This window comes from Camelus bactrianus, chromosome 7 (genome assembly GCF_048773025.1).
Source record: "Camelus bactrianus isolate YW-2024 breed Bactrian camel chromosome 7, ASM4877302v1, whole genome shotgun sequence".
Classification (NCBI taxonomy): Eukaryota; Metazoa; Chordata; class Mammalia; order Artiodactyla; family Camelidae; genus Camelus; species Camelus bactrianus.
The window spans coordinates 61972105-61985366 of NC_133545.1; the positions used below are offsets into that span (position 1 = coordinate 61972105).

General features: G+C 35.2%; 1 protein-coding gene across 2 annotated transcripts in view; it reads right to left on the reverse strand.

The window, feature by feature from the left end:
- VPS50 (VPS50 subunit of EARP/GARPII complex) overlaps positions 1–13262 on the reverse strand; it is a 105807-nt gene that overhangs the window by 14079 nt on the left and 78466 nt on the right. For both annotated transcript variants that reach the window (XM_010972686.3, XM_074367481.1), the window contains 3 exons: positions 11476–11582; positions 6845–6966; positions 2135–2215 (listed from right to left, as the gene is read on the reverse strand). In XM_010972686.3, coding sequence (XP_010970988.2) covers positions 2135–2215; positions 6845–6966; positions 11476–11582 — 310 coding nt within the window. The remainder of the gene's footprint in view (positions 1–2134; positions 2216–6844; positions 6967–11475; positions 11583–13262) is intronic.

Here is a 13262-nt window from a genome sequence, read left to right on the forward strand (position 1 = left end):
CTACTGTATTGCTGTAGAGTCTTATCCATTAGAGGAGTAAGGACCCTGGAGAGGCTCTGTCAAAGGTCAGCGTTCCTTACAAACTGAAGGAGGAAAGACTGCTCCCATAGTTTTCAGTTCCAAGGTGCAGTCTTTGATTTAACAGATGGTGAGAATAGGGACTTAAAGAAAAGATACCTTGAAAAGACAAGGCGCCACAGAAAAAAACAGGTATACCTATCTACTCATTTTTGGGAAGAGGTGTATAGTTGGTTTTAATAAACACATTTCTAAACCTGACTACTACACCAGTTTGGGAAAAAAATTTATCCAGTGAACACAGAACTGGTCTGACAGATGCTACAGATACAATTTATCAGTAGATGGGTGGCAGCTTGTCTCAAAGAACAGCTAATTTGCCCCCACTGTTTACTTGGTCATGCTAGTTCATTACACACCATATGACAAAATCTGCAGCATTAAATTCATGCCTTAAGGGTCAGATCTGGAATTGTGTTTTGACAATCATAAGCTAGTAACTAGCAGAAATGGCAGAGAAGCACTAGAGTCAATGACTCTACTGGTAAATTTCAGCCCATCAATCTTGAGGCATTCAGCCAGAAACAAGAAAATTTTCAGCTGTGGACTAAGATCTGGAAAACAAGATCTACAGGTCAAGGTTATACAAGTATCAAAAAAGGAAGTGCAAAATCCAAACACAGATAAACTGCCAATGGGACTGAAAGCCAGTGGATTTTACACAACAGAGACGCTCCTCCCCCTAAAAAAAAAAGGGAAATAGATGGCTGTGTCAAACGAGGAGACTTGACTCTGAAAAAGAAGATCAGGATTAAGTGGACAACAAAACCAAGAAAACAAACCAGGAGACACCAAACTCAAGGACTAGAGTTTATTCATTTACTCTATAAATATTTGTTGAAGAGATGCTGTGTGCCAAGGTAAGTGCTATGAATATGAATATATATCAAAAATGTAAGTGCTCGGCAAAAAGATGTCCAAATGGTAAGGGAGATGGGTAAGATGTATACAGTTTGTTTCTTCTGCATAAACAGTGCTCACCTGAAATATCAACACATGCTTCTTTTACTTTACTCGTATCTCTGCTCAAAAGTCACTGTCCTATCACTCTGCTTCATTTTCTTCCTAGCACTTATTATCTGACGCTATTATACATTTATATGTCTCTCTGCCCCAGTAAAATACAGGCTCCAAGAAGATGAGAAGTACCTCTCTTTTGTGCACTGATGACTTTCCAGCACTAAAAAAAAAAAATGCTCATCCCATACTAATTATTCTAAAAAGTAGTTCTTAAAAGGATTAATGATTACATTACTTTATGAAAACTTCAATAAAAAAAAATAGGCTCATAATGTAGAGCTTATTAGAAAAAAAAAGGAAAATAATCGCTTGTTTGGGTAGATGAAGGAATAAAGGAAAACTCATAGATGCAGAGAAATGCACTGAATAACAAAAATCTCTGGCTATAGTGGCCAAGCTTAGGGAACATTTTTTTATTTTAAATGTTTACGTTGGCTTAACCACTACTGAGAGTCAGTTCTGTTTTGCTACCTATCTTTTTAAAATATGCATTTCATCATGTGACACATTTAAGAATTCAGACTCCCTACTGCACAGCCAACTCATCACAAACTTCTTGAATGTTAAGGCCATTTATAAAGTGGTCCTAAACACTCTTTGCAACACAACTCTTTGGCATATACCAGTGTCCCATCACAAAGACCTACCAAAATTTGGGCCAAGCTTGCTCTCACCTAAAGACCCTTGCTCAGCCTCTGAACCTTAATTTGACTGCTATTCTTTCTCTCCTTCCCCATTAATCCTGTACCTGCTCTTCCAAGTTTAGCATAAGTCTCACCTCCTTGATTAGTCATTCTATGACATTAATTTTGCATAAACCTTTCTTCTCTTTGAGCATGCACTGAAGGTAGAGCAAATATCATACTCTTTCATGTGTACTAGCTTTCTCTTTCAGACTATAAGAAATCTCCATGTGACGTCCTATAGGCAGTTAGTGTACTCAATGTACACATAACATACATTCACATGTAACTGATTAGATGGCTAATTTCTATTTTAAGTAACCCAAAAGAATTGATTCCAACTGATTACTTACCAGATCAATGAGGCTTTCCTGTATTCTGTTTAGAGTTGTTCTTAGTCTACTACTACTTAGGCCTAATCCTGTTGATTCCAACTGAAAAAGAAAAAGAAAGGCATGTAAAATCGCTCTGGAGATAATCCTGCAAATGTTATAACTTCAAAGTAGCCAAAATTAAGTATGTGCCGAGTTTTCACTCAGATACTTAGCCTTCAGAGGGTTTCCAAAATGCATTTAAAAATTCCAAAACATCAAAAAGAGAAGTCAAACTTGAGGCCTCAAGTGAACAAGAGAACTATTTACACATGTGCACTGACAGGTCATACCAACATACATCAATCTAATGAATTTATCAGGAGAGAGTTCACCAGAATTTCCTTTCCACAAGTTACTATTTTTAATTACAAAACTTAAGATTTTTAGATACTTAAAGAGCCCAAGGATACAAAGGGCCATACTGATACAGAAAAAACAAAGCAGAGATGATACATATTTTCAATATCAAGAATTAGAGAGTGGTTATCACTACAGATCCTTCAGACATTAAAAGGAAAATAAGGGAATATTATGAAAAATTTTATGCTAATAAATCTACCAAACCAGATGAAATGGTCAAATTCTTTGACAGACTTATAAAAACTGACCTAAGAAGAAACAGAAAACTTGAGCAGCTATTAGATTAAATTTAATAAAAACCTTCAAAAAGTATTAATCCTATGTAGACTCTCAGAAAACAGAAGAAAGGAGAATGTTTCCCAATTGTTTTATGAGACTACTATTACTCTGACTCCTAAACCAAAGATACCACAAGAAAATATAACTACAGACTCATAAATTTCATGGACACAGATTTTCTTAAATCCTTAAGAAACCATTAGCAAATTGATTCATGACTTAGTGGTGTCTGTCTTGAGAATGCAAGGTTGGTTAACAGCCTAAAATCCTATTTTGAAATTAACCAATGTACCTCACCATATTAATATATTTCTCTTTAGGAATGAAAGTTATAATCATTTAAATAGATTGAGAAAAAGCATTTGACTAAATTTATTCTTTCATGATAAAAATTCAAAAAACTAGTAACAAGACACTTTCTTCAACATGATTATGGGCACCTATGAAACAGCTAACATCATACCCAATGGTGAAAGGCACAATGCTTTCTGTCTAGGATAGATGAGGGATGAGGAACAGGACAAGGATATCAACTCTCACCACTTTAATTTTACATTGTACTGGAGGTCCTAGCCTTTACAGGAAAGACAAGAAATATAAGGCATAAAGACTGCAAAAGAAGAAGTGAAGCTAAATACTGGACACCAGGATACTTCCCTCTAAGCACTGATACAGCTGCATCTCACAACTTTTGATATGTTGTGTTTTCATTATGATTCAGTTCAAAATATCTTTTAATTTCTCTTGTGCTTTCTTGTTTAACCCAATCTTTACTTAGACGTGTTCTTTAATTTCCAAATATTTAGGTTTTCCTAGTTATCTTATTGTTCATGGTTCCTAATTTAATAACACTGTCATCAGAAAATATATTCTGTATGATTTCAATGTTTAAATTCATTAGAATTCATTCTGTATGAATTAAGTACATTCAGTAATTTTTTTAATTGCTAAAAATTATCTTTTTTTTCAGTTTTAGGAATTATCTTTGGTTTTTTCAATACCGTTTCTACTAGAACTTTTTATATCTCTACTGAGATATTCCTGCATTTAAAATGTTTTGTTTTACTTTATCGAAGACAGTTATAATAGTCCATTTAAAATCCTATCCTTTAGTTCCAACATCTTGAGGTAAGACTACATTGCTTTTCCTTTTACTTAAGGGTGTATTCTACTTTTTTGGTTCCATGTATTTAGGTAAAGTTGGAATGCATCATCAATTTGATTCTGGAAATTTTGGATTCTGTTATTTTTCTCTGATAACTACTGCTTTGTTCTCAGTATGCAATTTGCTTGGCCAGGTTGAACTACAAACTATCTCTTACGCAGCAGCTTCAGTCTCTGTTCAGATCTTTTTTCTTTGATTGACCACAGTCAGTCTGTTCCACATAAACATGGTTCATGGGTTAGTCAGACATGGGGGTAGACAGAAATTGGGGATCCCTTCTCTGACTATCTCCCTTCTGAACTTGCCCCTACTCTTTTCAGTGTTCCCAGTTTCCTGGCTTCACTTTTCTGGTTCCCCAGCCAGAAAGACTGCAGGGTTTCCTATGGTTGCCTCCATTTGTGTGCCTCGTGGTTGCACTTATTTCTGGGCTAAAAACCATGGAGATGGAATTTATTTTTCTAGCTTCCTTTTCTCCAGCCACTGGCATGAACCCCCACCAGAGTCTACATGCTTCTGCTCACTCTCCAATATCTTCAGGAAGCTGCCTTTTGGATAACATCCAGGTTTTATAATTACTTTCTGCAGGAAATACCATCTAGTAAGGTCTCAGTCCCTCATACCCAGAAGTGGAGTTAATTCATTCTTAAAAGTTTAGATAACAAATCTCCCTACAAAGAAACAGTTCCATTAACAAAAGTTAACTTCAAATGAGGCTCACAAACTGTTGTCAAGTAAGGACCCTAGTAAGATTTACTTGGATAAGAAATAACCAGCACATTAATCCATGTATCCTAAGAATATGCTATGTGCTTACTACTGCATTAAGGTAAGCTACAGAATGGTCTTCACAAAAGAAAAAGAACAGGAAGGACCAAGGAAAACATAACTCAAGAGCTGAACAATGGAAGATTGGTACCTCCATAAAGCAATACTATAAGTACCATTTTTATAATAGAATCACATGGATTGGCTATATAACAGGGCATAATGTAGTAGGCTATAACCACTTCAGTGAAGAGCAGGAGCTTCTGGAGTAATCAGTATAAACAGAAGGAATCTCACATACAAGCCAATGACTTTCTAGACCCCCTGGGGCACGGATGCTTATTGGTCCACGAGCAGCATCTGTCTAAATTCACTCATACAATTATCTCTTCTGGGAAGGAAGCAGGAGTACCCATGTTAAAAAGTTTAAGTAAGAGGCAGAGTAAATTCTGTATTTATTCATACATACTCACTTATGTGCACATTTTGTTTTGGTTCATATAATACAAACTGTTTCTAATACAATATACGAGTGGACACTCGGGTTAAGGATAGAAAAAAACCCTTATAACTGATAATTAATTGTCCGAATACAATGAAATACCTTTTACTGAGTCTTACAGGATTGAAAATACTTTTAGTATAAAATATTAGATTAATGTGTTCTTGAAAACATAACAGATTCTAAATAAAATATGCAGCACCTTTTACCATGAGCACTTATTGGCCCTTATCTAACTTCCTCGGGTTCCAGGAACCCTCACTGTAAACAAATCTGTGTTAGTATCTAATCAGCTGGAAAATCACATCCAAAAGCATAAAGTTCCCAAAAGTTTTCAAAGGACTCTATCTTAAGCCATTTTATCAAAATTGTGGTCCAGAACCCTTTTAACCAACATGATAGTCACAAGTCATACGTGGCTATTTATATTTAAAGATAAATTAGCTAAAATCAAATACAATGAAAAACTTAGTCCCCAAACATACCAGTCACATTTCAAGTACTCAACAGCCACATGTTTCTTGTGACTACTATATTGGGCAGAGCAAATATAGAACATTTCCATTACTGGCAAAACTTCTATTGAACAGCACTGTTCTAGAGGCACAGCTCAGGGAGACACAGTAAGGCTCACCTAGAAGACTAAAAGATTCTGACAATTAGCTACAACTCTAGAATGTCTGCTTCTATGTAAATATATATTTATTTATTGAGTTTCCAAATTAAGAGCAAAGAATTAATACATATTTTAGAGCAACAAAAATCCTACAGCAACGCACTCTCTGATTGTATTAGTACTCTCTAATTTTGCAGAATTAAGACAGGACATTCAGATCCCACATTAAAAGATCGTGTCTTTGATACACTTGTAATCACAGCATGAACATGAACATCCAGATGATGAATATAGTTATCCATTAAAATTCACATATTTTTGAAAGGGTACAAAATATAGTATACAAAAAGTTAGTATATGATATATTCGTAGGATGCAACAGTATGCTTTTATACAAAAACTGTCAAATATCTAGGTGGACTATATAATAATTCCCAAATATCAGAACAGTTATCCGCTTAATACTGTGTTGTTCTCCTTAGGAGTTGAAAAAGATAAACTCAACAAGAGCTTTGGAAACACAAAAAGGAAGTACAGGAAATATTAATTCTGTGGCAGGCAGATGGTTCAGTTAACGGTTTTCAATTATTTTAATAAATATTTGCCATTATCTTCTGAACGTAGTAGTGCCTGCTAAGGTTGTTAGCCAATATGTAAAATGGCTCATTTATCGTGTAATAATTACACACTGGGCCAGATTTAAACAAGGCAACCTGCACGCTTTTCACTGCAAATATGCCAAGGTTAGAAGCGGACGCCGCACTTTTTCTGCCAAAAATGTGAATAACATACAATATGTTTATCATAACAAAGCTTAAAATTAATATATAAAGAAGGCAATTGGGCAGACATAAAGCTGCTATTGATAATTTTGTTGGACTTTTGATGGAAAATTTCCAAAATAATGTTATTTGTATATTTTATACACAGAGAATAAACTTTACATTAAAAAAAAATACATTTTAAAAGAAACAGACTTTCCCCCCCAAAAGGTTGACTTACTGAATCATTCCGACCAAAAAAGGTATATATTGCATACAAGTAGTAATCAAATAGCTGAGACATGAAATGGATAACATCAAAAGCAATTGGTTTAAGAATGTTCATCATCTGCATATATTTACCTGAAAAGAAAACAAATAAAATTAAGTAGAACAAAATCAAAATCTGTTAGTCTATAATTACAAAGAAACCATAAAAATACTTTACCAAAATATTTTTTTAAATAAAATATTACATTCCTCAGTCACATCACCCATGCTTCAAGTACTCAATAGTTGTCTGTGGCTAGTGCCTACTGTCCTGGACAGCACTGATCTAGAGCAGGTATAATATCTTGGAAAGTACAACTGGACCCCACTGATATAAATAACAGCTGCAAAGACTTTTCCTATCATTATTTACTGTTTGTTTTATATTTATGGAACTCCTATACTCTTCTACAAATGGCACTATACGAACACACAACACAGTTCCTCATTTCTTGGAGAGTCCACTTAAAACAGTTTCTTCAAAAATGTTTAGGTGTAATAAAATAAAGACAATGTACTTGAGAAAAATTGTTTTTTTTTAATAAGCTTATACGCACATAGCAAAAGTAAAATTACAAGAAGAAAAAGGACACGTGGAAGACACTTTCCATTCCCCTGAATCCCAGCCCTGTGAAATCTTGTGTCAGAGGCTAAGAACATGTCTTTATCACTACATCACTCAAGAGCTCAATTCTCTCAAAGCGCCAAGAACACGTCCTCCTCACACCTTCCTTTGGGAGATGCCGATATTCCATTCTTTTTTCTCTAAACACATGATACAGTTACAGAAAAAATAATGTAAAAACAAACATTTCTGCATTAACAAACTTGTTAATGTGTTTGAAGGGTGCATGGGAAATGGGCTGAATCAAATAACAAACAATAACAAGTCCCTAACTGTGTTTTGTTTTTACAGGAAATAATAAGGAACGAAGCATATCTATCAAAAAATGCTTTTCTGCAGAAGATGTTAAAATAGGCCATTTGCTTAATTTCCACATGAGCAAATAACTCAGATGCTGACTCTACTTCATGTAACTGCTATAAAGTTTAAATTGGTACCACTGAGGACAAAATTAATAGAACATTAAAGATTTCAACTTTCTGAAGAAAAGTGATTTTTAACTGGCAATTCTATACACAACTAAATTGTCATTCAGTAAAAGAACAGAATAAGGACATATTTAGACTGACAAGGATTCAAAACATTTACTTCTCATCACCTTTTTTCTGGGAAATTACAACTAGAAGAGAGACAAACAGAAACAGACCAGGAAATTGCCTCCACGCTACTGGTCGGGAGCAGTGGGTAGGAGACTGCTGCTTTTCACCACACTATGACTAAATGTCCCTTTAGATGTACATATTCTGGTTTAATGTTAAATCCTGATGCCTGTGCTGGTGTGTATTTTTTCCAGCTGCTAAAGTAATACGTTTGTTGTACGATCTATAGTTTTTACAAGCATGGATTTTTTGGAAACATATCATACCTGCTCAAATGAGAGTTGCCTCAACAGAGAGAATCTTGGATACCAAAGCTACTTCAGTGATGAGACACATTCCCTAAAATTTCTCCACCTCAGTCTGCAAGAAATGGTCAGGCTGACAGGCTTCTCTCTTCTCATAAGCAAGTGTTTTGATTAGTCCTGTGCACTTGTGAGAGGCTCCCTAAGCCGTTCTAACAGATTTAGGTACCACTTGGGGCTAGGAAGCCCCATTAACACTCTTTTTTGTTTAATCTCTGCTAATTATCTGTCAAATAAATGCCACTTTAAAAAGACATTCTGAATATGCCTTTAATGTTCTAGTGTCTCTTATCTAGTGAATAGTTAGTTCCTTCATTTTCCCAGGTACCAAAAATTAATCTATCTTATTTATACAACCATACTTCTGGATTTCTAAGAAGAGACACTACCTTTGCCAGTTTATAATCTTCAAGCACCTCTATGCAATAACAACAGGGGGTGGAATAGTGCATTTACAAGTTGAAGACCCCTTAGTGAGTGGTTCCCTTAGAGTTCTATTTAATGAATATGTACAAAATGAAGATAAAGACATCCCAGGGAGAGAGAAAGTGGTAGGCATGAAAGTCTACTGAGAGGAATAATAACAGCACCAAATCTCGCCCTAAATCGAAGGACAGGGAAGCTAAATTATCATACTAAGTATTGTTTCCTAATCTCGTAAAAGATCTAGTGGTAAAGAAGACTGAAATTACAACGGTCAGATTCTCTTCCGTGAAGAAGGTTTTACTCAGGACTGCTCTGGCTTTATAGGCCCACAAAAAAGCAGTCTTCCTGTTTCTACAATCCACTGTCAGAAAACAACGTACACTGTGTTGGTCAATAATCTTTATTAAGAATTTGTTGTTACTGTCTTCTGAATTTTGCACCAGCAACACATTTCTATCATTACCATATCCCTTTCTTAGATAATGAGAATAGCAGAAGGCACTGTTTCTTCATTTCATATGCCTAACAAGAAGTGAAGATTTACATTTAACTGAATAAAACATGATTTCCCCCTCAATTTTGCTGTGGCTTTAAATTTGATTTGATTTGAGTGACTATATGCCTTGCAGAGTAAAAAGCCACATGATGATCTCTAGTCTTTTTTCAATGAGGTAAGGTAAAAAATATAAACAACCACTGAAATGAGGTTGATTGTATTATTTTCCCCAATAATCTGGTCTTCCTCGCCTCCACTCCCTGTAAGAGAATTATGCATCCTCGTCCATTGCCCCAGACTGGTAGTGCCTTCCTGTGGCAGAATTACACTTCTCTCTCCCACAGTCAAGCATGACTTGCTATGACCAATGATACATCAGAAGTAGTCAGGGTACCACATCAGAGTGAGTCATAACATGGTTCGGCTCTTGTTCTTCTCCCCACATTGGAGCTACTTTTTCAGCCTGCATCTCAGAATGAAGACACAAATGGGGCAAAACTAAGATGATCAGGAGTCCACATGCATCACGATAAACCTTTGGGTGGAAAGCCACTGATGTGTTAGGGTGGTTTGCTACTTCAACATAACCAAGCAAAAGCTGGCTTCGTTTAACTACATCTCAAACAGTGTGTTCAGACACTGAAAACAGTGAGTCCGGAAGGCTGAGGAGGATGACAAGGATTTTGGAATATCCATCAGTGAGGACCACGTAAGGGAACTGAGCACCTTGACTCTGACGAGTGGTTTGGAGGAGTTGAAGTATAAGGAATGGACAGGCAGTGAGACTACCACAACATATCTGAAAAGTTACCACATGGAAAAACAGGAGAAAAAAGTATAGACTTACTCTTTTTGCTCGTAAGGGCAGGACTAAGATCAAAAGATAGAATTACAGAAAGAGAGATTCTGGTTTACCATAAAGAAGAAATTTCTACCAATTAAATCTGTCTAATAGTAAAACAAGTAGTTTTGCAAAACAATGGGCTTCCAGCAATTGTGAGACATGAAACCCGCTAGATGACCACCACACATTAGAAGCAACAGAGAGAGACTTCCTTATTGTATGAGAAATGATACCAGATGACCTCTTCAGAACTGGTCTAATTTTGATTTTATAAATTCGAATAACTCTTGATGCTAGCTAGATTCAGTTAGCTGTCACGGATAAAGAAGAAAAGCTAATTTCACTGGCAATCAGCCATACAATTGCTTTTAAGAAAATATCATTTTTCTGTGTGTCATAAAAATGTATACTTTTTCTTTTCTGCTCAATTCATTATTACTTTTTCACACTATTTTCCCTAAAGAAATGGGACTACTAAAAAACATTTTGTCATCTTTATCCTATTTATTAGTGAAATTTAGAAATTATCTTCAAGAACAAAGACTGTTTCAACAAAGCTAAGAGTAATTAAACTAGCCAATGGGATATTACCATCTCCATAAACAGAAAACAGGGATTTTTATAGAAAATGACTCAATTAACGTGAGAAGACATCTCTGTAACTTACTTGTCTAAGGTACACACCTGTTTGTGAGCTATAAAGGTTGAGATAGCATATAAAATGTGGAAATACTGATATTAAAAAAATTCACATCATCTTCAAACCTAAATACTTCATATGGCATTTCTTCATGTTATCTGCCTTCTACAAAATCATCAATAAAGGTCTTATCTGTAATAAGAACAGCACTTCCTACAGTGTGAACATTTAGCTTGTAGAACTCCTGTGGCTGAAAATGCCAGAGAATCACTTTTCACTCTGCCTATCTGACAAGAAAAATTATGAAGATCAATGAAACAATTAAGTACAAAATATTGTGTAAATATATAACTGGCACTATCATAACCCTACATGTACCTGTGACTCACACAGAGAATTTTTCCATTACATGTCTATTCATTGGAATATTTTAGAAAAAGTGAAAGACACAAATACTAAGTAGTTAACTAAAAAGGCAAAACTGATATTAATACTAGTATTATACTGTCTGGAACAATTGAGAGAGTACTGACATACATATGATGATCTTAAATCCCTCACTGCAGTGAGCACTGGAGTGCACAACAAAATCCCAAGTAAAAATCATATGATAACAAAAGCAGGCTAATTTAACTGCTATAATAATTTTTTTAAAGGTGTAGCTACTTACCAACAAGTCTTATTACATTTAATGTTGTATTTGTTAAGATGGGTGCATTCACTTTATTTAGACTGTAATCTGATTTCTTCCTGCTTTTTAGGGTCTCTCGAGAAATGCTTAATATGGAAAAACAAAACAGATTTGCAATTAGGGTTGTCAAGTAGTAAATCATAAATTATTCAGCTTAGGATCTATCTATAGTTCATTCACTAATTAGTTACTGAAAATCTTACCATGTATTAGGTGGGGATATAGAGATTATCTTCCTGTCCTTACAAAGCTTATAGTCCAGAGGGGAAGAGAAATTAGTAAACAGAGAAATAAAGTACTATAATGTATTCCTTTGATTCTTAGACATTAATTATCAACCATTAAAAAAAGCTATGTCACTTAAAGAAAAAATGTTCTAATATTTAGGGAAATTATGCATTAACTGTGCCAAGCACCCTGATTTCAGACCTACAAAGATGAAAAAAAACCTTTCTTAAAATCTGAATTAAGCATTCAATATTGAGAGCAAAGCCTGGGGTTTGGGGACAGTGCTCGAGTCAAAGAAAAAGCAGAAGTTATATGGTAAGTGCAGAAAAAAAGGGGACAACAAGTAATAAGGTCAGAGGCAAGAGAAAACAGAGTGTGCTCAGCAAAACATAAGGATTCACAATGGTAGCTTAGAGAATGAGTGGGCAGAGGGAAACGTGACAAGAAAGGAGGTACGCAAAGGTCAGATTACTGAAAGCAATCAAACCTCATAATCCTAAGGAGTATGAACCTTATCTTAAATGCAGTGGTGAGCCATTTAAAATTTTAACGAGGAAAATGATATCATCAAATTTGTGTGTATAAGAGAAAAATCTAAATTTGTATCCAGGAATGGATTAGAAAAGGTTAAGACCGGTGATGGGAAACCAAGGTAAGGGGGCTGATTCAACAACCTGGCCCAGAGATTTCCACATGAACTAGGGATGGTTACAGTGAAATACAAAGAAATATTGATAAATTCAAGAGGCAGTCAGAGTTTGGAGTTGATAGTAACTGTCAACTGACTGGCAGCAATTAGTAGTTCACACTGTGCACATTTCCTAGAGGCAAGTTAAGACTGTTTAGGAGGATGCACACCCTTACCAAGAATGCAAGTACATAGATACACATATAACAGCAGACATACTTGTTCATTTCAATTTGATTAGAGCTTTCCTTTTAGCCGAAAAATACCCAAAATATCTAATGAAGAAGTCCAACAAAATAGTTCAATTCAGTTCACATTGGATCACAGATGTAGATAATTAAATCTCATACATGTGTGAAAAACAATGGAAACAAAATTTTCCCAACTGAAATATCCACAATTACATGCATCGTTCACTTTTGAGGAGAGAGATTGCAACAATCAGGGTTTCAAATCAATCAAGTATTAACTAGGCACTTTGGGGGTAAAAGATAGGGAAGAGTATACTTTATCATTAAAAATAAAGTATATTTGTGGTCACTCAATAACTGATAGTGATGAAATTAACTCACTCACAAATGAGAACCAGGCCCAATTTAACTGGAAGAGGGACAAAAATTCTTATATAATTATCATAGCTTTTGAAGATGACAGTTTATCATAAAACAATACACAAGTACAAAAAAGGAAACTTAATAGGAGGTTCAAATACTAAGTATAAACGACACTGGGAAGAGTTTTCTGTATTTACCCGACTGAGGCACTCCACATCCAAGCAAATGAGTGTTTTCCTTCTTGAGGAAAAGGAAATCGACATGAAACATAAATTTATCTATGTGAAGCATACACT